Here is a 24,829-nt window from a genome sequence, read left to right on the forward strand (position 1 = left end):
CACATTGTATCTTGTTCCCAATTTTGATTTGATTAAAAATAAGACTACAGAAGATAATTCTTTTCAAGGACATATTTCTGCTTTGATAAATTACTGGTAAATATATCAATATAGACAATTAATATCAATTTCCAGGATTAAGAAGTGGTTAATCTTTAATGGTGAAATATTTGTGTAAATTCATAAAGTTAAGTATTTCAGGAGGAGGTATTTAATGATGTTTCACTGTTAATACTATCTAGCTATGATGCAGCCCTAAGCCCGAATATATAACTTGTAAACTTGGTGTAGTGGTCTACCTTGGCTTTGTTACGCCTCTGAAACATTTGTGAAACATGGTCAAATATCATTATTGTAGTCTTTACCCAAAATTCCTTCCCTATAAACCAAAGTTGTATTATAAAAGAATCGCTCTTCATCATCTACAGAGGCAAATCTGATATTCAATATTTCCCCCTAAACATTAAATAATGGTATGGTCCCTTGTTATTATATCTACAGAGGCAAGTCCAACGATAATATTTTTTTTGTATCTTACTTCAATAAAATCAAAATGGCTGTGTAATATGATTCAATAACATATGGTATCATACTATTGTAGAACATTATAACAAAATCTAACAAGCGGTCTCAGAGGAATACCTGTGACAGACAAACGATTGACATAATTTAAGTAAATAGTACCATACTAATTACTGTACCATACTAATTATAGGCAAGTCTAACAGTTCTACAATTTTACAATTCAACTTTTAGAACTTGTACTATTGAGTGTTTTTTTTTAAATATCATTGGTTTAGTTTACCAAGATGAAGGAGATACATCATTGGGTAATAAGAACAATAACAAAGTCACTACATGTAAAACAGAAACACAGATATAACAAGCAAACAAAAATAAGAAGACAAAAACCATATAGTTAAAGAAGAAACTGATATACATGTATCTAAAATAAAAACTTCAGAGAGACCATTCATACAACTTGCAAATAAAGACAAATTAACAGGCTACACCAACATTCTACAAGGAGAGAATCTGACGACAAGATATTGAAATTGACTTAGAATACCTCACACCGTGCTCTAACTACTTGTGACATGAATTCAGTGAATGCTCCGAAAGTCTAAAACAATAACCTAAGGTGTTAGCGGTGCAAATTCTCAGAACTTCAAACCTTATATAAGTCAATTATCATTATAAAGCATTATATCTAAGTTAATAAATGTGACAGTTTTTACTTATGGAATATGATGGTAGTGTATTAGAAATCTGATGAGTTTTGAGAGAATGAATTTTCTGAACTTTTTCATACAGGATGTACAGGTGTAATGTTGAATTTATACAGAGTAATTTATAGAGTTATACAGAGTAATTTATACAATTTTTGTTCCATTAAATTGGAATTCACAAAGAAATCAAATAAAAACAAATACAATGTAATATGAACTAGAAACAGCCTACAACCGAGCATCGCACTTGTACATTTTTCTTACATTTGTAAAATTGTTGAAAAAAGGGACAACAGCTGCATGGGGTGAGAAAGGATAGGTAAATGGTTGCCATTTTTTAAAAAAATAATTCAAAATATTGGATCTAGATATTGTCAATAATTCCTTTTTTTTAAATTTTTAAACAAATTCAAAGGTTACTTTCACTTTGACTTCACTTTGCCAACCCATTTCTGTGGGCCTGTCAAATACCTATTCTGGCTTGACCGAATGTCTATTGTCAGCCATGCATGCGATGATCGGTATAACTATGGATATTAATGAAAAATTTCCATTCTTACATCAACTTATTCATTTACTAGGAAAAAATTAAACTTTGAACCCTACATTACATAAATATCAAGACCTTAAGTATTTTAACACAGCAGAGTATCACTTTTCTCCACAGCAAACTTAGAGCCTAACCACACAACTAAACAAAAATAATTATCTCCCCTTACCTGCATCTGTCTGTCACTAGAGGCATAGCTATTGATCATTGCCAGACTTTCCTGTAGATTGGTATTGCTGAGGCCAACAACATTACCAATTAGTTTGTTTACAGAGATGATCACCTGCAAAGATGTTCCATAATAATATTAATTAATGTTAGCAATGGAGATAAAGGGTGACATAATAGTTTGAAAGTACTTTTGTTCGTGGGGAACCAATTTTCATGGATAGGCTAAACCATGAAACTTGATTCCCGACAAAATGAAAATTTCAATTGATGTGTATACTGAAAATCTGTAAACCACAAATTAAAGAATGTATGAATTTGTGTTTCTTCTCTAATCCACCAAAAATTGGTATCCACAAATTAAAGTACTTTCACAGTGGTTAAATCAGGGGTGCAGAACTTACTTATCTATTTCATATGTGATTTAAGAATATTTTACCATCTATCATTGGAAATAACTGCAATGAAACTGATCTACACCAAATTCCTATTGGAATGATGAATGTGTTCAGGTAAGACAGGTGTTGAGATCATGTTTATACAAAGTTTCTGGGTTATCCAAAGTTTAGTTTAGTCTGGTTTATCCAAGGTTTAGTTTAGTCAGGTTTTATTGCAATTATTTTTTATCTTATCAAGTACTGTGAAAGTATTATTGTTCTTGGGGTACTAGTTTTTATGGATTTGGTAAACCATGAAATTCTGTTCCCAACAAAAAAGGACGTTTTCCAATAGGTTGTATGATAGAGTTGCCATATAAATGAATTCAAGAATAAAAAAAATGATATATTTTCCCTAAACAACGAAAATTGGTACCCATGAATAAACCACGAAAATTGTAACCCACGAATAAAAGTACTTTCACAGTATATGTACTAATGAAATACAGATGGCTCACATTTTCAGACCCAATGGCTTAAACCAAACCTAAGCCAGGACTTACACATGAACAAATACACAGACCAAAAATCCATATATTGTTTGGATGTAAATCTAAATAGTAGCACTAAACACAAAAGTATATCGTTATTTCATTTTTTTTCTGGAAGTGTAAGATATTCCATCAACATCAACATGACATTACATATATTAAATTTGTTCACATTTTACCTTCTATTAGTAATTTACATAGGGAACCTAAAACACCTAGATGGATGCACTACTGTGTATAATGATAGTTTAATACCACATTATAGTCACACAATCTACCCTCTACCTGACCATATTTGTCAAACATTAACAATGACAATTTAAAGGAAAACTTGATTTCTCCAACTTCTTAAAGAACAGGCAGACAGAAAAGTTCATTGTTTTATATTCCCTCTTAAGAAATGTCATCATAAGATAGGTCTACTATATAGCACTGTTTTATTTGCAGACACCATATGACTAACTAAATCTTGATAAGCTCTGTCAATATTTAATGCCAAATCAGATTTTGATTCCAGAATACAAGCTAAACATGTCATAAAATATATCATCATGGACAACTCTACTGAAAAAGAATAAACCTTTATTCCTTGCTCATTCCTTCCAACAAATCATGCTCTGCTAGGCACAGCTTGATACCATACATGTAAAACTCAGAACAGTTAGGGCAATTATAGGCACAGCATTCAAGCTGATAAAGCTCTAAATTTAGAGTGTGAAGTTTAAGAAAATGCATATTTCTGACCCTTTTCTGACTCCTAATTCCTAATTGGTTAGGAATACAACCCTTTAAATCAATCAAAACATTCCTTTTGTGGTAGGAAAATTTTCAGGGCAATTTAAAAGAGATCCATATTCTCTTACTCAAGTAATTGTCTGTTACTGTAACAGAAAAACAGTTGACTTAAGTCACTTTTATCCCCTTCTTTTTTTAATAAAGTAATAAACACCACTGACTTATGTAATATAGAATCTTGTGGTACTGTTTTATAGAGATTGATATCTAAATACATTTTTTAAAACATTGCATAGTAATTCTAAAAAAACATTTGTTTTGGCCCTTTATTCCTAAACAGTTAGCTCATATTGAATGTCTGCAGATATATATTTAAGTCAATACCAATCAGCATAAAATTATTGACTGAAACCATTTTTCAATCATTTTAAAATGTTCGGGTGGACTAGTTGCCAAAGAAGCAGACGTCATGACAAAAACTTGTATTTTTTTTATTTGAACTAAATGGAAATTCATGCAATGTTTGATAGATGTAAAACTTTTAACAGGAACATTGGTAAGAATCTATTTATTTACTACCAGTAACTGGAACATGTACATGTAATTGCCAATAGTTAGCTCTGAACATTGCTCTTTCTACATTGGGATTTTTTCTGCGCCCAAAATCCAATTATAAAAAAATGATCTTCAGAGCCACGTATTCGTAGATATGGGACAAAAAAATGTCATTTTATCAAAAACTATAAACTGTAATAAAGAAAAGCAAGCATCATATTCTCACAAGGACCTACAGTCCATGCAAGCATCAACTAGCTATATCACAATCTACATGCAGAACACACCCATCTATTACCATAGCAACTAATATTTACCGCTGTCATGGAAACATGCAATGGCATGTAGGTCTAAAATAAAATGTACATATCTAGTGCATAAACCTGTAACTAAATAAACTATGTGTGAAAAGAATCTCAGTTGTAAGCATAAATTGAACATTTTACAACCAACATTAAATTCCCCTCCCCCCCCAAAAATAAAAAACAAAAAAAAAAAACCAATACTGGAAATCACTCTTGAGCTTTCTTTGAATGGTGACCAAACTGAAGGAGATGTTTTGAAGTGTTGTTTTTTTCTTCCAGGCAAAAATTTAATAGTAGCATGTGTACAAGTAAGAATGGTACCATAAACCTTTTTGAGAACTGATTTCTAATATTGGTCATAAATAATAGAGGTGATGTTCAACTATGTCCAAAACTGAGTGTGTTGAAAATTTTCCCAAAACCAGTGTTTCATGACTTCAGAGCATTTAGATTTAGAGAATAAAAGCTCAACTAAACTGAATAAATCAAAGGTTATATATCTACCGGTACTATAAAAAAGGTAAATGTATAATCAATGAAGCTAACCAAAAAAAAAAAACAAACAAACAAACAAACAAATCCTTCAAAAAACAATTTTAATAAGACAAATGAAAAATAAAGCATTGTCAAATAATAAAATTAGTTGCAAAAGCAAAGCATTATCTTAACCATTTACTTCAAACAAAAGCAAGTACAAAGCAAACGATTATAGAAATTCCAAATATAAAACCAAAAAGATTATCTATGAAATAAAATGGTAAAAAAAACCAAAAAAAACCCACAAATCAACCTCTGATAAGGCATGAATTCATCAACTTAACCAAGGTACCTGTAGGTGAACTCTTGTAACACTCTTCTTCTTGGTATACTCAAAATTCTGTCTCATTAACAGGTATAGTAAAGCACATGCTTCTTTCCTTGTTGTGTAAAGCTTAGAATTACAGCACCGTAGAATTTCATAACACAGGTCACCACACAGCTTGGCATTACCTCGGTAGAGTACTGATTCAAACTACAATACAGAATAAATCTGATTTTTACTGAGTATACCACCACTTGCCCACGATTTAATAGACCTATTGCACAAGTTCTTCGGCAAAAAGTCAAAGTGCCTCAGATTTGAAATTGATATGCTCATTAGAGTACCCATAATGAGATATAAACTAAGAAAATATTTGTTTTTGATGGCAATAATTCGACAGAGGTTAAACAGTACATCCACTTTCTATTGATTGATTGATAATAGTTTAATGTCCCAGGATAAGACATTTCATGCAATTAAGGATGAGAACAATTAACCGACCGAACAGACCCTGCTTCCTGCTTGTAATAGACACATTGAACCAGATCTTTATTGTGCTAGCTCACAGAAACAACAACCCTCATCTAGGATGGGAAAATTCTCACAAAACAGTAATGCTACTTCAATCAGCAAATATCTTTCCAATGTACTGAACTACTTTGCAAAAAAAATGGGTCTATAAATGAGTATCACAGTGTTATAAAAGCTTTGAAGTAACAAATATTCCTTTGGGACAAAAATAAAAAAAAAAGCAGCTGTCCTTTATAATAAATAACCTATCATTACCTTTCTAATGAACTGTCTTAATGCAGCAAACACGTGTTTCTGTAGAGTTTCAGACTGACTGTGTCGTAGGAAATACATGTGTAGGTCAAACACTCTATGCATTAGACTATTGTCACCATCTTTATTCTCCAGGTTTTTCTGAAATATGGGGAAAATCATTTAAAATGGCTTTGATCATGGGATGAAATACACAAAAGCCCTTGACCAGTGTTTTAATAATGCTGTAACGAAATAGGCAGTGGAATTTTTGTGTAGGAAGTGTAAGGTGTACACAGCATGTAAAAGATAAACTAAAAATACTGTGAGCAAATTCATAAATTAGGACTTCAATCGTGCTAAACCTTGATGTTAAATTATCTCCCTTAGCAGGGATTAAACAATACTTATCTTTCTTTATGCAAATCTATATATGATGCCTAACCTTCTTATTAAATTTCCAAAAAATCCATTTGTCAGTTAAGGAGGCATTTTCCCTACAAGATATATGAACAGACAGGGTGATTTCTTTATACTAGTCCTCAATATTCAGAAACAGTGATCACCTCACAAACCAACTATTGTTAGCCTGCATTTGACAACCAGTTTTGCTTAATACATATGCATAAAACATAATACCTTGAAGAAGTTACAGTACAGACTGAGTATATCTAGAATGGTGAGTCCTACTTCTGTTGACATGTTGGCTTCCTGAAGTGTCTTAATTAAAGCATCTGCCTCTGAGGATGATGTTGTCGATGGTGCTGAGAAAGAAAATAAAATTTTGTGTATTTTTTCAAATTTTCTTTTGGAGATTGAAGGAGTTTGTTAGTCTATTTTTGAAACTTCTACAATTAAAACATGTCTTCTCATAAAAAAATGAAACAAGAACACCCAAAAGAAAAGCACTTGTTCGATAAGTAAAAAAGTTGACCACAGTGACATTAATCTTTGACATATGATATTGGAAATTAATACTTTGAGCAAAATAAGAACCAAGTTTGATGAACATAAATTGAGAAATGTTGAACTCAGTGTTCACAGGAATGAGTGGACAATAGGTAGCAATCCTTCATGCTTTTGAAAATAAATCAATATTTATAAGAACTCCTAAAACAACAAAATCAATGAATTCCCCCTCCTTTCATGTGATGGCAGAGTACCAGACTCTGAGTTTTCTCCCTCCTACCATGTGAAGGCAGAGTACCAGACTCTCAGTTTCCCCCCTCCTACCATGTGATGGCAGAGTACCAGAATCTCAGTTTTCCCCCTCCTACCGTGTGATGGCAGAGTACCAGACTCTGAGTTGAGGTCACTATACTGGCTGTATGTACGTTGATTCATCCCACCAATAACACCAACAAGACCAGGCATAGATCTTCTATTGGTAGGCATAGTTAACGCTCTACTGTTGCCTATTAAACTACAAAATGGAAGCAATATTACAATTACAAAACAGTACATTCATTGATCGGTCTATCAAACAGAAGCAATATTACATTTACTATACAGTATATTCATTGATCGGTCTATCAAGCACTACCAATAGTCTATCTATAGACTATCTATCTATCAATATTGTAAATATGAAGTAAGATTCAGTTACAACCAAACATGTCTAAGCTACCAACTGTATTCAGCAATAACCTACCTTAAAGAACTATAATTATAATATCCCTTTGCAGTGCATGCTATGTAAAGTTAACCTGCTTGTATGTAAAGACCACCTGTCTGATGTGACTCCTTGGAAGGTCATTAAAAATAAAATATTTTCTATATTTTTTTTTAAATTGTGCTAAAATATATGCAAAATCATTATCGACATACCTAAGATCATGAATTTTCTTTCTGCCTTGGTATTTGAAGTGATGTAAACATGTCCTGAAATTATAAAAATATAAGTAAATGTATTAAAATCATTGTATAATGTTAAAGAACTCTTTTCAACTCTTTCTGAAGGCTAAACTTTTAAAATTAAAATATACGTCAGTGTTTACCAGGTGTCTACCTCTTTGGGGATATTATTAACAAAAAACAAAAAATCAACAGTAAACCATCTTTTACCTTTAAAGGAGATCTTATATCTTATGTTGAAAGGAATAGTTTTGCGATTCCTGAAGTTGAAAACTACATGTACATACATGCTATTTTATAACGCTAATAATAATTTATTTATATTGGAAGTTGAAAACATGTGATGCTTGTAGCCAATACTTACTCCAAAATGCCAAAGAAGTCTATGATGTCAAACTCTGATGAATTGTTAAACCAACCCAGCAGTATATCTGGAAGGAAAATTATCTCCCTTGGTAAGTTTACTGTTCATTGACCAATAAGGAGTATTAACATTTCCCCTAAGCAGCACATTAGTCAATGCTATAGTTAGGTTGTATCTTACTAATATTACAAAATGATTTTCTAATATTACAAAATCGCAACTGAATATGACAAATCCATTTTCTAATATTAGAAAATCAATTTCTTAGATTAAAAAATCGTTCATTTTCTGATATTACAAATTCATTTTCTGATATTAAAAATTCATTTTCTAATATTACAAATGCCTGATTTAGTAATATTAATTACTAATAAACTAAGCATTTATCTTTCTTTATTGACAACTTAAAACATTTCTCCATTATTCTTACTGCCATGATATATTCTATCTATGGTTACTGTCACGAAACTAAAAATATTGATACAATCCAAAAACAATAGTATATCAAGTCGACTGTGACACAAAACAGAAGTCAGTTTTTAACATCTTTACATAATATCAAAGATTGTACTGTTATTGGGCTTGCTGCAATACTTTCTGTCACAACTTCAAAACTGTTGTTATTCTGTTTTTATTTTAGCTGTTGTTTTATAATTTTAGGCTTCACTTTCTATAACATTTACAGCATTTTCAATTGCAATATCTATATAATTTGACCAACATTCTGACAAAAGTAATCAAGGGAACCAAGGTTATAGCGGTAATCAAAAGAATGTAATCCAGGGACAAAGACCAGACATGGAAAACAGACATACACAACAAAAAACATAAAGTAACTAAAATCATACATACAAAGTAACGAAAGTAAATGAGCAACTCAGACTCCACTAAAAACTGGGAGCATGGACCAGGTGCACCGGTAGGGTAAGCCTCCTCTGCTTTTCTAGAAACACCCGCCGAGTTGCTCATAAAAAGTCAAGTCCGGGGTAGACAAAAGAGGGAAGGAAAACTATGACCTGTTGAATAAATCAGTTCTCTGACAAAAGAATTGTTCCTTTTAAGCTTAATTAAATCCTGCTCTTTCATGTGTATTTTCATACAACACTATAACAGAGTAGAGGTATTTCATTATTTTAGTTTGTTTACATCTTTTGTCACTTGGTCATAGTCTCATAGGAATTTTCCAAATAACTACTTAGAACTTCACTACAATGGACCTAAAAAAGTTGATATTATCACTTGTTTTTTTTTGGTTATTTTTCTTTAACATACTCTGATAGTTGCCATTGTTCTATCTTCCATATATTGATAAGACTTACCTTCTGGAAGATTTTTAATGACAGATATAAAACACAACAATAAATCTTTGATTTCCATGATGTCTAACTTCTGGTATTTATACAGGTAGGTCTGTGTCCCTGGATTAGATACATTCGAGCTGGAAGGAGATCTGAAATAAAAGAGAAATCTTTGCACCAAAGTACAATTTAATACCATACATATAACCAGTCTTAAATATTTTCAGAAAAAAAACCTCTGGTACAACAGAAACACCAAGTGTTAAGAAAATTACATTGTTGATACTTTGTAAAATTTTGTTTGACAATGACAAAATGTGTTAGGTATAAAACACTACTGTTATAGAATTTGTTTTTTATCACTATTTTATTCACTATTGTACGTAAACAATTTTCATCATTAATGTTCAGTGTTATAAATGTAAACATCCCTGTAGTATTTGTTTCACTATTTAACAATAGCATTGATGATAGATTCTTATTTTGGAGTCAAGAGGAAGTGCTAAATTTGTTTAAAATTTGTGAACAAATAAAAAAATTCACAATATATAACCAGAAGCTGTGCTAAAAGGAGGCTTGAAAACAAAAATACTTTCTTTTCGGTAATAAACTGAAAAAAAATGCATAAGGCGTTAATATTTTACACAGTTTTTCACAGAAATACATTAATTAAAGTAAATTTCAGCCAACATATAAAGCTAGGCACACTAATTGATGATCATTGTTCAATCATATTAAAATGAACAATGATTAAAGCACATGATATGCCAGTCCCTTCTTTTTGTTCAATAAAATCAAATTAGTCTGAAAAATGAAAGAAAGCTTTCTTCATTATTATATCAAAATTGCATTAAAAAATTACTAAAATTCCTCAAAGAATAATTGAGTTATATTAAGTGTAGATGGACAGACAGACATTTAATGGTATACCACAATCTTGTATCAAATGATAGGTCCATAAAAATCAGTTATATACCTAGTCCACCTAGAAAATAACATACCATGAACCTCTACTAGTGGGATCAACTTAATAATATATAGGGCAACAACACTAAGGCCATTCAAAGTTAATTTCTTGGTTCTAAAGTCATTTTACATCAAAACCAACGAGAGATGGAGAGAGGCATCCCATTTAACCTTTTCACTGCTCCCCATCCCACCCCCAAAAAAGCAATGAGGGTGTATTTGCATTGTTCAAAACCATAAAATAACATCGGAGGAATTGCTTTGGTTTTTTATCAATATGTAAATAAAAAAGGATAATGAGGCAGGGCCTGAGAACCAAAAAATTATCATATATTGGCCTAATATAAATTGCAGGTTTACCTGATGTAATGATACAGTTTTAATTCTTCAATACTAATAACATAAAATATTCAAAATTTTATCTTAGTGACAGTGATTTTTATAAGTCAATCAGTTCCTATACAGAAAATTGTCATGAGCTTTACGTGTTAGTCCCTGTAAGAATTAGGCAGTCGGTGAAAACATGGTATGGAAAAACCCATCATTTTGATAGTGTAATTTAACTATTTGCACCATCAGAATCAAGGAAAATAGACAAGATTTGCCATATCATTCTGGACCTTTGAAAAATCATTTCAAAGGCAGATAACTCAAAAACCTCATTTTTCTAAGATTCTATAGAAAAATTTCTGACCACATCCAGCAATGCAGAGATAAAATAATAGTCTTTTCAAGTAGAGACAGTATCCTTGATATAAATTTTATTGTCAGATTGTTGGGTTTTTGACATGCATGTTTCTGATTTTCCCATTTTGCCTGATTTTTATTTGGCAAGTGCTCAATGCATACCTTATTTCAATAAAAGCAATCCTATCAAACTTAAGTAAACATGGTATTGCATGAGTATCTTTATGCCAAATACTCAAAGCAATTGCAAAGGGTGAATAACCACAAAATTAGCATGAGAATTCATTTCACGTATGAATTATAAAAATGAATTCATAAAGGAAAACTTGATAATATCTAACTATCTACATAGTAAAAAGCATTACCAAAGTCTAAGAAAAATAAAAGCACCCACAGTTCCAATGTCTTAAAAAATAAAAACTTTATACACAATACAAAAAATACCTCCACAAGATTCTAAAGTAATTTTCATATGTGGTATGTGAACTTCACACATCAAATGTGAGGCAACTTAATGTGATGCCTTACTATCATAAGTTCACAGACTAAGCTATCTAAGATATATAAATTAAAATGTAAGTACAAACCTTTTATGCTTTCTGTCTTTGGTGACATCTTTATCCGAGGAATCACTGCTGGCCAAAGATCCTGTGCTGCCATTCATAGCCCTGCCTGGTAAAGCTGACATTGGAGCTAAAATAATACAACAATACCCATGTAATTAACAAAAAATTCTTGTATGTCAAATACAGATTTCAGCCTCAATTGAAGATAAATTAAATATGACCATGGTTTAATACACAATTCTGATCCAAAAGTAACTCAAATAAATTGGTTGCCTGTTTACTAGACACTGTAGCGATTTCATTTAATTAATAAATGCCTTTGATATTTTTAAATCTTTATAACAGAACTTTGGCACAAAAAAATTGTTACTCTGTTTCTGACTTAGTCCTGTCTATAGAACTCACATCCTGAATAACCTGCTATTTTATCAAAGACTAATGAGTCCCTGACTGGAGTGTCAACAAATGTCACAGATCTATGTGATGTTTGGGGAGTGCCTGGTCTGCTGTCACGTCGCATCACAGCTATGTCCCCATTGACTACTGGCTGTGGAGGGGGTGGAGCTGCTACTTTTGGATTGGCTGGATCGTCAACCAGGTGACTCTTGTGTTCCATTAGAATGGAAATGATTGGCAGGTATAATGCTGCTATTCTTCCCTGCTGAGACTGAATTGTGAAAGAGCATAATATTGAATCAACAATATATTTGGTTGGTAGAATATACCAAGTCCAATAAACCAGCAAAATTTTTCAGTAAGAAATAAAAATTAAATGTAGGTTTACATAAAATAACAATAAGTCTGAAATATCATGTGAAAAGCTTTTCTTTTTCTACTGCACAACACTACTGTGAAGGAACTTTTATAGGTGTGTATACTTTTTTGTAGTTCCTCTAATTTCATTAATTTGTTGAGTTCATGGAATTCAGTAAAATGTATAGCCTGTAACAGATATTGTATATTTCTAGTATTCTCCTCAATACTTTTTTGCCCCTGACAAAGGCCGTAAGATTGAAAATTTGGGCTCCTACCCTTCAATTTTTTCATGTTTTATCTATCTTTTATTTTTATGTAGTTTCATTTTTATCTTTTAAATGTGGCTATTGTTCACTTATTCATTATTCCTCTTTTATTTTTTATTTATGTTTCATTAGCTGGACAGAACTACCGACTCCACAAAACTTGATACCCAATTAACAGAAGTTCTTCTAGAGTATACAATAAAAGAACTTTGTAACTCATTTGAAATGTTTTGGTTCATATATAACCTTTTTAATTTTTTTCAATTAATTGAAAACGTTAATGATACTATGTATTAATTTGAGTTTGTCATTCCTGTATCAATGAAGGAGGATTGTTGTCAGTATGTCTGTACACTATTTCTTAAGTTCATAAATAACATACTTTTGAGGTATATCTGTCATCAAATGCATGTTTCGCAAGCTGATTTCTTAACAAAATAATGGCTATTCTTCGTATATCCCGTGGTTCATTTAAAGCCATTTTCAGTTCATGTAATAATAGTCCAGCTAAGTAGTGCTGCTTCCTATACTCATCAGATAATGTGTAGTCACACTTCAGATCTGAAACAATGTTGTACCAACAATTTATTCAATGAAATGAAATTTATATAGTTACTACTGAATATATTACAATGAACTTAAGGTAATTTTTTACAAAATGTTTTATAAGAATCAAATGAGATAAAGACTATTAATAGTTTTAACGTTTTAAAGCCAGTCGTTGTCATTGATTAACTCAACAAACTCAGTATCAATTATTCGGATGTTTCAAAAATTTAAAACACTGCATTTATTTCCTTAAAAAATTCAAACAACTAATACAAAAATACTGAAAATTGAGAAATAATTGTGTATATGTTTTGAAAAATTTATTTTATGTTTTCTTCTTTTTAGAATATCATACATCAATTCTACTAAGTACTATATAGCCAGTTCTTTTATCTACAAGTTTTATATTTTTCACATTAATAAAAATTCACAATAATAATTTTAAATCATAGAAATGTACAGACATAGAGAACATAAAAAATATAGACTAAATACAAACCAACCCCTTATAATTTCTGATTTATTTCCATTTCCCACTATTTCTTAATCCTGAGCAATAATTATTTACATTTATCTAGCACAAAACCACAAAGCTGAAGTTAATACTAGTAGTAAAAGTACACTATGTCTCTGTAATATACATCTCAAAACAGACTGTGTACTCTTAAGTATGAAACAACATTTAAATAATAACTGGAACAAAAAAATGCCAGCAAAATACTTCACAAGCTCTTTTAATAACATAATTTAATGAGCTTTCAGAATTAAATAAATCCTTATAAAATGAATTACAAAACTAAGTATAAATTGATTTTCACACAAAATAGAAAGATTTGAGTTAGGTTACAACATTACATCAAAATTTTAGCATTAATAATTTATTGAAAGACTTTTGCAAAGTATGCTTGCAAAAATGAAAACAAAGAATTAATGATTTTAAAGCAAAACAAAATAGATATTAAAATTTTAAAACACCTAGAATCAATATAAGCTTTTTTTTTCCAAATCTTGAATAAATTGCAACAAACTTTGGCATTATATAAAGTATAATGAAATGCTCAAATGTAGTCTTACTATCAAATGGTGTGTAGGTTTTTTCTGAAAGTTCATGTGTAAAAAATAATCATATTTACACTCAACTACGAAAGTTCCTGAAAAACAAAACATTTAAACACAACCTGAAAGTGACAATAGTGGAAAAGTGTTTCATCACAAAAGAAATATGGCCGAGAAATATGAAATAAAGAATGAAGTGTTAGAACTTATCCTGAGCAAATGAAAGAAGCAAGTGAAGCCAATTCTTGGTACAGAAATTGGAAACCAATGTTTTCTGGATAATTCAAGAATAAGGAAAATTCATGCAGGGATATTTAAGGAGATATACACAGCTGAAAGTGCCTTACATATAAATCATATGAATCAAGCATGACATGATCATCATATGTAAATTATCATATGATTATCATATAAATCAAGCAACATATGATCATCTGTGTATAAGAGTATTCTGTAATGGTATTGCTATAAAGTGGTTGAAAAACATTGAAAGTAATCCAATATCACACTAAACAGAAATTTTGAATGATAAACATAACTTTTGGGTTGTAAAATAATAATGTCACTAACATAACTTTCTATAATCTAAAATGCAGCATTGACCCAACCAAGCAACAAAATGCAGTTACCATAACAACAAAGGTTAAAGGTCAGTAAAAGTCAATAAATATTAAAAATGCTAGTCTACACAATTTAGCCATGTGCAATATCTATTTGTAACAAAAGTGACAATTCTAACAAACTCAAAATTTTCTTAAGCAATGCCTTTGAATTGAAAACATCAATCTAAGACAACAGAGGTCAATGCAATATATATGAAAGTCTACTATTTAGAATAAGCAGGTTTACTCAGCCAAAATTACACATGAAAATTACCTTCTGGTTTTATTTCTGTGATAAAATATTGTGTTCATACTTGTGTGATTTAGCATACTTTACAACAAATGCAAATTAAAATCCATAGCTTGTGCCTTGGGACTGCATAGTATAGCAAATTTAAACAAAATGACACCTTTAAATATGACATAACTTGTACTACTTGACAAAAAAAAAGAAGCCTTTCCCATCCACAAGCATACTTCATGTAGCAAAATAATCAGCATGATTGTAACATTACGCCCTATTAAATTTTGCTTATCAAACTTTCCAAACATGCACTATGTAAGATGCCAATAATTTTTATACTGTAAGCGTATTAATTTTCGCGGATTCTGTCAAGTGAACATGTTTGTGGGTATCAATTTTTGCGGTTTCAATAAATAATTAGCATTATATAGTGTTAAAAATCAATTTCACGTGTACTATTTTTCACGGTTTTCTGTCAACAGCAAAAAAAAAAACGAAAATCAGTACGATTACAGTAATCGTAACTACTGAGTAATGGTATGTATAATATTGCCCCTTTCATTTATTTTTGGAATCATGTGATCATTTACACTTAGAAAATTACTAAAACATTAAATTGACATAGACTTCTTATAAAACTATTAGAAATATCCCTCAGTGAAAGGGCAAAGTACAACTGCTAGAAAATTAAAACTTACACATCTTAAAACTTTCAAATCATCTGTTATCATTCAAATTTTCAATGTGTTCATTCCTATATGATTAATATGCATATGTTGGTGTAATGATCTAGTCAATAGGACCCATAATGCTATTTTCATACAAATACTACATAAATTTGATGCATACCTTTGAAGGTCTTTATCATTCCCTTCCTCATCAGGGGCAATGAGAGGGGAATGTAGTGTTCATGGGAGCAAACTCTTGTTAGGAATTCATACTTGAACTCAAACAATGTCTGAAAGTAATGAATAAAATAACATTGAAAGGATAAAACTGTAGATGAATAAGTACATGTAGTATACATACTATAAATTTTGAATAAAATCCTTCTACACAAATATCTGTTAATCACTTCATAAAAATTTTATGCATAACAACTGATATTCTGTTTTCATTTTACTATGACATCAGTAGCCCTAAATAATTTTTGTAGTAATATTTGGAAATCAATCATTCATGAACCCTCCTTAAAGTTTTCCCCTTTCCAGTTTCCTCATAAAAGAGAAGTTCAAAAAATAATTTCACATTAGATAGTTTCCTGTTTTGTAACTTCATCAAAAACAATATACCGGTAAATGACTGTCAAAACTAGAAACTATATGAATTCTAATAGGACATATATCAAACCTTTCTGATGCCATCAAGTCAACAATAGCATAAAAATACACATTTCATAAAATTGAGGCCATTTGGAGACCTTAATGTCCCCACTCCTTTCACAACACCCAAAAATCTACCAACTGTATACTAAGTTACCTTATCATCACCAGGACCAAAGTTCTCAATATAATTTTTAATCATCTGGTACACAAATCCTCTGTCCATCAAAGTAAAACACATCTACAAAAATCACAAAACATAAAATAAAACAGCTGCATTATAGTATATCATACTACTGTCCCCATTCTGTTGGTGTTTAAAAGTCTTTATATCACAAAGCACAAATCAAAAATACTTTGTTAACAAGGTAAAAATATATATTTCCCATTTATTCACTAAACCACTAATTCAAAGAAACTCCTAAATTCAAAATAATACCTACCTTCAGAAAACTTGCCAGACTTTGGTTCGCATTTTTGGTCTCCCTCGCCAAATCTCTATGTTTTTGGATGATAAATGGGGTTAACATCTGTAAAAGTGTCTGTACCCTGAACTGGTAATCTCCACCACTAAACCTCTCGTTACGTGGCATTTTTACCCTATCACAATCTATAAGATATAGAGTCATACTCTTCACTAACACTTGAAAGAAAAACCATGAATGTTTAAGGAACTTGGATATCACTAAGTGATCACCAGTATTTGGTTTTAAAACTTCTGTCAAATGTCTGGCTAATTCTTCATGAACTGTCTTCTGTTTACTACCCTTGAGTACAGGATCAGGTCGGAATACAAACTACAAAAAGATAAGGAAATAATACATCAAAAGAGTTATAAAAATCCTCAAGCAATGGAATTCATGAGTACTTAATTCTATACTAATTATAACATAATGTATATGAACTAGACATTGCCCCAAACAGGACTTATACCCAACTTGCAGCCTGTTGAACCCTGTACATTTGAGGGCCAATGTAGACACACTATTTGTACACAAATTTTATGGAGATAAACTAAGCACCTTTTACACACAATTTTGCTGCCATTTCTAAAACACCCAACTCCAAACTACAATCAGTATTTTTTCTGTTGACAATACAATGACAGTACATAGCTGCAAATTTACCTTAAACATAAATTTCTGACAATATGCAAATCCCACTATGATAATTAAACATCCCATTAAGTTTCATAACAATCCTGCAAGTTCTTGAGGAAGAGTTGTGGACAACACATCAGAACAAATTGCTGAAAAATGCATAAGTCCAACAACCCTAACATTTACAATTGTTGTCCAAACATAAATTCCCGACAATATGCACACATAATATGGTAATCTAACATCCCATTAAGTTTCATAACAATCATGCAAGTTGTTAAAGAGGAGTTGCAGACAACACATCTGACCAAGTTTTGCTGGAAAAACGCTTAAGACAGCTACCACGTCTACAATTTTTGCCTTAACATAAATTCCTGAAAATATATACATCCAAATATGGTATAATCTAACACCCCATATAGTTTCATAACAATCCTGCAAGTTGTTGAGTAGTTGGTAACAGTGCATCAGACGTTTTGCTGAAAAATGCATAAGTAAAAACAGTCGTCACTTCTACAATTTTTGTCTAGACATAAATGCCTGACAGTATGCACATCTCAATGCGGTTATATTTATTTAGGGTGAATATACATTCCTTTTTTATGCCACCTGTGACAGATACAAATAATATAAAAATATGACACCTTTTGGGACATAAAATGATATCCAGCCACATTGCAAAAAACTTTTGGCGGTAAAAACAATTTCAAATGGTCATACCTTTTGTCTAAAAATTTTGATCAAACTGAAATCATAACTTGATTTGTATTTTATAAAACTCAATAACTATACAAAGTTTGAAAAAGACCCTTTAATATCTTTTAAAAGTTGTCATGTTGACAACATCTGGGAACAGACAGATGGATGAACGGACATATAACCTTTTTGAGGATATTGAAAAATGCCTCACCAGTTAGTGAGGCAGGGTATAAAAATTAGGAACTATTAAATTATTTAATATTTTTTCAATGTGAGGGAGTTTCTAATGCTGTCTCATCTCGCGGCTGTGCCACGAGACGAGATGAGCATGAGAAACTCCAGCGAGTTGACAAAAATATATATTAATCAGTTTACTGCTGTTTTGCTGAAATGTAAGGTATTAGTTTTCTTTTACTTTCAGTTTTCTTGACCTAAATATGTAAGTTTTATAAGCGCTGCAAAATTTCCTTTCAGGACTATTTTTCAGCGACATGCTACGTGACCTTATGTATGTTGTGCAGCTGTGGTACACATTTTTTTTTTTAAATCGGTTAAATATGACAGTCGTGTTTAAAATTCGTGGAATAATATTGGGATTTATTCATTCTAATAGGGTAAGTTACTGTACTTAATCATTTTCCATTGTAGACTAAAAAAATACTGCCACAAATTAGCCATTATTTCATACACATTTTTGGGTCGTCAAATATTTCTACTCTGTTACTTGTATGTCCTACAGGGCCATAGAAACTAGCGATAATTTTCATTCTCACTCAACTGGCGTGCGATTGAATATTATCGTATAGCAAGATCAAATGGATTTTAAACAAAATAGTGATAATGTTCAATATGATTCAATCAGTCTATCTAATAATGCTTCAACCTTGCTATAAGTCCATAGAAGGACTAGAGTTCCTTTTAGTCAATTTACCTTAACATAGTTTTTCAGAGAGTCCAACTTGTCAGCATCATTTACTTCAGATACAACATGAATTAGAACTCTGGAAAAAAAAGAACAAAAATAGAAAAAAAAACTTGCACAAGCCATACAAATGTTTTTTTCTTCACAGAAGCTAAACTTCTTTATTTTCAAATAAAATCAATTAATTTAAAAAATAAGAAATGAAGGACCATCAACAAAGACAAGGCAGGCCTTAGAACCAAGACAATATCTCTAGGACCATCAACAGAGAAAGGCAGGCCTTAGAGCCAAGGCAATATATCTAGTTGACTAAGTTAGTTGTATATGTCAATAAAGCTTCATGTTTTTATATAGCCAGACTGCCAACATGTCAATGTAGAAATAAATAAACTTAGTTAGCCAAAACGACACTAACAATTCCACTAATCAGGATTAGATATTAAATTTATGAATTAGTGAAATCATTGAAAAATACATTTAATCTTTAGTTTTGACCAGACCAGAGCCGAGTACAGACACCCCATAACATTAGTAAAACATAAACTGGTGATATGGTTGTTAAATAGCAATAACTAATGCACCAATAGCATCTCTGTCCACAATCACAGTCTGACTTAACAACTTACTTGACTGTATTCAATGAGATTTCCTCTCCTAGTGACTTGGACAACAAACTGAACAACTGGTTCAACAAAGTTGGCAAGAATTTGACGTATACACTACAATCTATGGCATGGAGGGACTGTAAAATACAACAAATGTTAATGGTATGAGAATACTGATCTTAAAGTTATTCCTGAAAGTATAAAGTGTGATTAAAATACTGTAAATGTACTAAATTTTGCTGTTTTCGCATTCGGGTCAAAAACCCACAAAATTCACATTAGTTTCTAATTATGAAACTGTTACAGATAACAAAACAAGTTTTAGTGTGTAATTGTTATTGCACTTTCAAAAATAATTTTTTTTTTTTTTTTTGTTGGGGTTTAACGTCCGAGCAGCAATATTTCAGCTATATTCAGACGATTAAAAATAATTAGATTATTAATTATGTAATAGATTATATATGTAATTGTCACAAGTTATTGTTCTTGATTTGATTGGTTTGAGAGGGAGATAAGTGTATGGTATTCTCTGTATTCTGCATACAGTTACTTAAACATATGTATATTATATAACAAAAGGGATTGCTTATTTAGTGGATATTTCTTCACCTTGTATCATCTCTACTACTAGTAGTGTCTGAATATTACAATTATAATATTACAATGTAGAAAAGAGAAAAAAATGTAAAATAATGTTTTAATAACATATTTATGTCTACTCGTTAGTTCATTATCAAATACATGTAAATGTAGCCCTCATTTAAGTGTACAACATGCAACTTATACCACATAGTTCCTTTATATTCCTTGGAAGTATAAAAATGATTTGACCATCACCACTACAATAACCATTACAGCCCATACAATGATGATATTCAGGAAATGAGTTGGTTTTCCCCTGATTTAATTTCAATTATAGATTAAAATACCTATGGAATAATTCAACAGGTGAATTTTCTGACAGAAAGTTTAAATTGCCTTCTCAATAACTACCTATGATAGTTCACCAGGTGATTGTCATTTAATAAAAAGAAAGACGGAACATGAACATGATTATTGTAAGTGCTGTAAATGGAAATTCCATCTACCTTGATGGCATTTTTTAAATAAACCTGTTCTAAATTTCTCAAAGCATTGCTTAGGTCATCCTGAAAGCATATATTGTAAGGCTACTATAGGATCAAAGCAACATTTCCACATCCATCTATTTAGTTTAATAGTGCAAAAGCTTTTCATCCCGCAAAAGAAAATTTTTCTAAAAATTCTTTGCTCCTTTTGAAGCAAGTGGATACATGTATACATTTGTAAACATTCCAACAACAAAAGTCAATAAAACGGATCTACTCTAAATGACTGTGCTTGCAACAAAAACATTTAAAAGAAAAAAGCAGTGTGATGCAATAAATAATTAATGAAAATGAAGAACAAATGTTTAAATATAAATACATGTATTAAAAGCAATTAAAATTTCATTGGTAAAAAGTTTGTACCTTCAACTTGTTCAGAAATTCTGTAGTATTAATTTCACCGGTACCAGAATTCTCCAACTTCTGACAGTGGAAGAAAAAATTGTGGAGATGAGGGTCCTGTAATATTAAAACATAAAGAAACATACATGGTAACTAAAACAATAAAAAATAAATTACAATAGGAAATAATCAATTCTGAAATGAGCTTTCTATGTCAATGGTAAACAGACCTTTATAATTTAAATTTCAAATCACATTTTGATATATACAGTATAATGAAGGAGATGTTCTTTCATATATATTTTTTATTTTCAGTAATACCACACCTTTCATGAAACATACTTAGAAGTATAAACCAGCAAAGATTGTACCAAATTTCATGAAATAAAACCCAATCAGAAAAATACTCTCAGATATAATCAAGGTGTGAAAAATCATGAGATGCACATACTAGTTATTTTATGATTCAAATCTATATTTATTCCATTTCTTCAAAATGCAGCTGCTTTGTTGCATAAATTTTACCTGTTGTGATTAAATGTTTTATTCAGTTCAAGTGATTTTCCTCATGACATAAATGTTTGTATCATTTCCCCCCTCCCCCCCCCCAGTTTTAACATGTTCATGGTTTTTTTATACATAGAATTATGTTCTTCACTGAAGGCAAAAATATAAGCATCTCAAAGGAAAAATTTAAGGAATTAGATTTGCCTGATTTTATTGACAGAATGACCCTGAACTTTTAACTCTACACTACTATATACTTACAGTAGTATAAACTGTTGACCTCACATTAACCTTGACCTTAAAGATAGGCTTAGCACCATCAACCCATTTTATATCAGGCACCGATCCCTGAAAAATTATTAACCATAATAATCATAATGATAAACACAAAAATCTTTGGTACATACTGTACCAATGATGTTTTTAGCATGTAATTTTTGCTACATAAACAAAACATTTTATGTTCTTAAACTAGCATTAATTTCCCATAAATATATGATTCAGTGACTGTGGAAATGGAGACAGCTTTATCAGATGTATCTGTTGAAAGTAAGTAATTGCAGAACAGGTTTAAGTCCAGAACTCTGACATTCTTGACCACTTAAGTGACATTTTATGAACTTGCTGAACACATACCCTACTTTGATCCAGAATTCTATAAGCTAGATATCCAGCAGGAAGACTGGTAGCCACAGGAACATTGACTTCACCATTCACAACTCTGTAATAGAAAGTTCTAATTAGAATTTTTGTACTTTGTGAAATATAGTTAACATGAAATCCATGTGGAAGAAGGTTCACATGAAGTTAGTATGATATTCATGTGAAATCCACTTGACATGAAATAAGAGTGATTTTCATGTGAAATGCACTTTACATGATTTTCTTGAGATAATTTCATGGAAAATTTTATATGAAGGCTGGATTCATACAAGTTTTATGTGAACTCAGTCACAAAATAATTTTATTCACTCAATTCAGCTGAAAACTATGTGAAGTTCTTATGAAAAAGGTGCGAAATATTTTGCCTTTGTAAACATAACATACTATGCAGTGTACAAAATTTGCTATTTACCTTATAGAAAAAGTACCCGGAAAAATAGTACCTGAACAAGTTTTCTCTTCAAAATATAAGCTAAACAACAACTGTAATTATCATGTGAATAACTAATAACAAATATTAGACATATATCAAGCAAATTAACACAGTATGTGATTTTTTTCTTTTTGTTTGTTATTTGTACATATGTGTTAGGTCTTGTTATGCATGATTTTTTGCCCACTGAATTAACATATTAATGTTTATTGTGCTTAGTTTTTAGTGTTTATCAATTATCTAATGCAAAATATAATTACTCTTGTCCAGGGGATCGTTTACATAGGACTCCTAAGACTTATGTACATGTAAATCCTAAACAAACCAATGGGACTTCCATGTAAGTAAGTCTTATGTAAGCTTTGTGAAAAGAATAACAGAATCCTAACTGTTCAACCTCTAAGTAATACTTAATACTTACGGTAAACAAAGAGAAAAAGATAATTTATTTTACTAATTACCTCCCTTGCTGTAACAGAGGCACCCAGGTAACACCTACAGCTGCCTCTATGTTATCTTTCTTCTTGATACTAGATTTTGACCCCTCACAGCTGACATGATAGAATCTGAATACCAAGTGATGTCTATCATGTATCTGTATTGGTAAGGCCAGTTTGACCTGAAATTAATGCCAAATGTTCATGAGTTGTAATTGAATCACAAGGTGTAATTTAAAACAAATCTGAAATGAGTGAAAAATCAATCAGACAGCGAAGGCCAATCTACAGTTGGCAAAAATAATCAGTGAATGTTCACTTTTTTCTATTTGCTGGCTATAGAGACAATAGTATCAGGAATTGTATTTTATATAATAAGAAAACTCAGGAATACAGACTGTTTGTTAGTTTTAATTTAGTGGTTTTCTATCAGACATTTATACGCATATTTTATTGTGTTATTCAAAGGATTTCTTATACAGTAAATTCAATGGTACAACCTATAAGTAAAAGATACAGTAATACCAGTAGTCCAAATATTATTGTTATAAATAGTATATATAGACAAATCAAGCTGGATAACCTGACATCAAGAAATACAGAACTTACCTCCTCAGCAAAATCAGGAGAGTTACTGTGATGTAAAACTGTAGTGCTGGCAACCGATGTAAAAATGCCTACTTCTGGTCTGCCATAAATACACTGAAAACAATTCAAACAATGATAAAGTTACTGAATAAGAAAAAAGCACATAGAAAGCCAAATTGGCCAAAAGGTAACTAATGAACTTTGATTTGAGTCTGACAAAAATGTAGTACTAAACAAACACATCATAATTCAAATTGATACTTTGACATAGTGCAAGAATATTTAGAGTGAAGTAAAGCAGAGACTCAAAATCTTCAGAATGCTTGGCAAAAAAGCTACAACACAAACCATGACATCAATTTGATTAAAAAAACCTTTTCATTCATACACAACATATATCTGAAATACCTTTAGAGATACAGCATTTTCTGAATCACTGTCTCGCACCTCAATACAACATGCTATGTTTCTTGCCTAAAAATAGAAACACATTTTTTTTAGGTACTAAGATAACGAAAAAAAGGGGAAATATAACCCTCCATCATGTCTTATGTTATGGTATGTATATGCAATTTTGTGTGTATACATAGTTTTCATGTATTCATCTGAGAAAACAGCATTATTCTCCAACTGAAAAGCAGGGTTTTTAAGAGCAGCAGACAAATGGATTGATTAATTGTGGTTTAGTCCTATGGAAGATATTTCATGTATTTCAAGACAAGAGTGTCTCATCAATCAAACAGACCCTGCTTTATACTAGTCCAACAAGCTGAGCCAATCAAACAGACCCTGCTTTGTACTAGTCATGAAAAGCTGAGCCAGATTTTTTATTGTGCTATCTC

General features: G+C 31.1%; 1 protein-coding gene across 27 annotated transcripts in view; it reads right to left on the bottom strand.

The window, feature by feature from the left end:
- Positions 1–24,829, bottom strand: part of LOC148625072 (dedicator of cytokinesis protein 9-like) — a 71,313-nt gene that overhangs the window by 18,225 nt on the left and 28,259 nt on the right. For 7 of the 27 annotated variants that reach the window (XM_088568323.1, XM_088568321.1, XM_088568316.1 and 4 more), the window contains 25 exons: positions 24,396–24,461; positions 24,009–24,101; positions 23,424–23,581; positions 22,503–22,587; positions 22,128–22,214; positions 21,381–21,476; positions 19,912–20,027; positions 19,295–19,364; positions 17,008–17,361; positions 16,722–16,805; positions 16,092–16,200; positions 14,415–14,438; positions 13,174–13,352; positions 12,175–12,436; positions 11,791–11,896; positions 9,572–9,702; positions 8,253–8,319; positions 7,862–7,915; positions 7,312–7,457; positions 6,674–6,798; positions 6,059–6,196; positions 5,300–5,482; positions 4,483–4,515; positions 1,949–2,062; positions 1,070–1,123 (listed from right to left, as the gene is read on the bottom strand). In XM_088568323.1, the coding sequence (XP_088424449.1) occupies positions 1,070–1,123; positions 1,949–2,062; positions 4,483–4,515; positions 5,300–5,482; positions 6,059–6,196; positions 6,674–6,798; positions 7,312–7,457; positions 7,862–7,915; positions 8,253–8,319; positions 9,572–9,702; positions 11,791–11,896; positions 12,175–12,436; positions 13,174–13,352; positions 14,415–14,438; positions 16,092–16,200; positions 16,722–16,805; positions 17,008–17,361; positions 19,295–19,364; positions 19,912–20,027; positions 21,381–21,476; positions 22,128–22,214; positions 22,503–22,587; positions 23,424–23,581; positions 24,009–24,101; positions 24,396–24,461 (2,934 nt within the window). Of the gene's footprint in view, positions 1–299; positions 318–1,069; positions 1,124–1,948; positions 2,063–4,482; positions 4,516–5,299; positions 5,483–6,058; positions 6,197–6,673; positions 6,799–7,311; positions 7,458–7,861; positions 7,916–8,252; positions 8,320–9,571; positions 9,703–11,790; positions 11,897–12,174; positions 12,437–13,173; positions 13,353–14,414; positions 14,439–14,473; positions 14,492–15,272; positions 15,288–16,091; positions 16,201–16,721; positions 16,806–17,007; positions 17,362–19,294; positions 19,365–19,911; positions 20,028–21,380; positions 21,477–22,127; positions 22,215–22,502; positions 22,588–23,423; positions 23,582–24,008; positions 24,102–24,395; positions 24,462–24,829 lie in introns of all 27 variants that reach the window. The other 20 variants (XM_088568334.1, XM_088568322.1, XM_088568317.1 and 17 more) reach the window with 13 other exon arrangements.

This window comes from Perna viridis, chromosome 2 (genome assembly GCF_037379345.1).
Source record: "Perna viridis isolate PV_CMFRI_1.1 ecotype Kerala chromosome 2, ASM3737934v1, whole genome shotgun sequence".
Taxonomy (NCBI): Eukaryota; Metazoa; Mollusca; class Bivalvia; order Mytilida; family Mytilidae; genus Perna; species Perna viridis.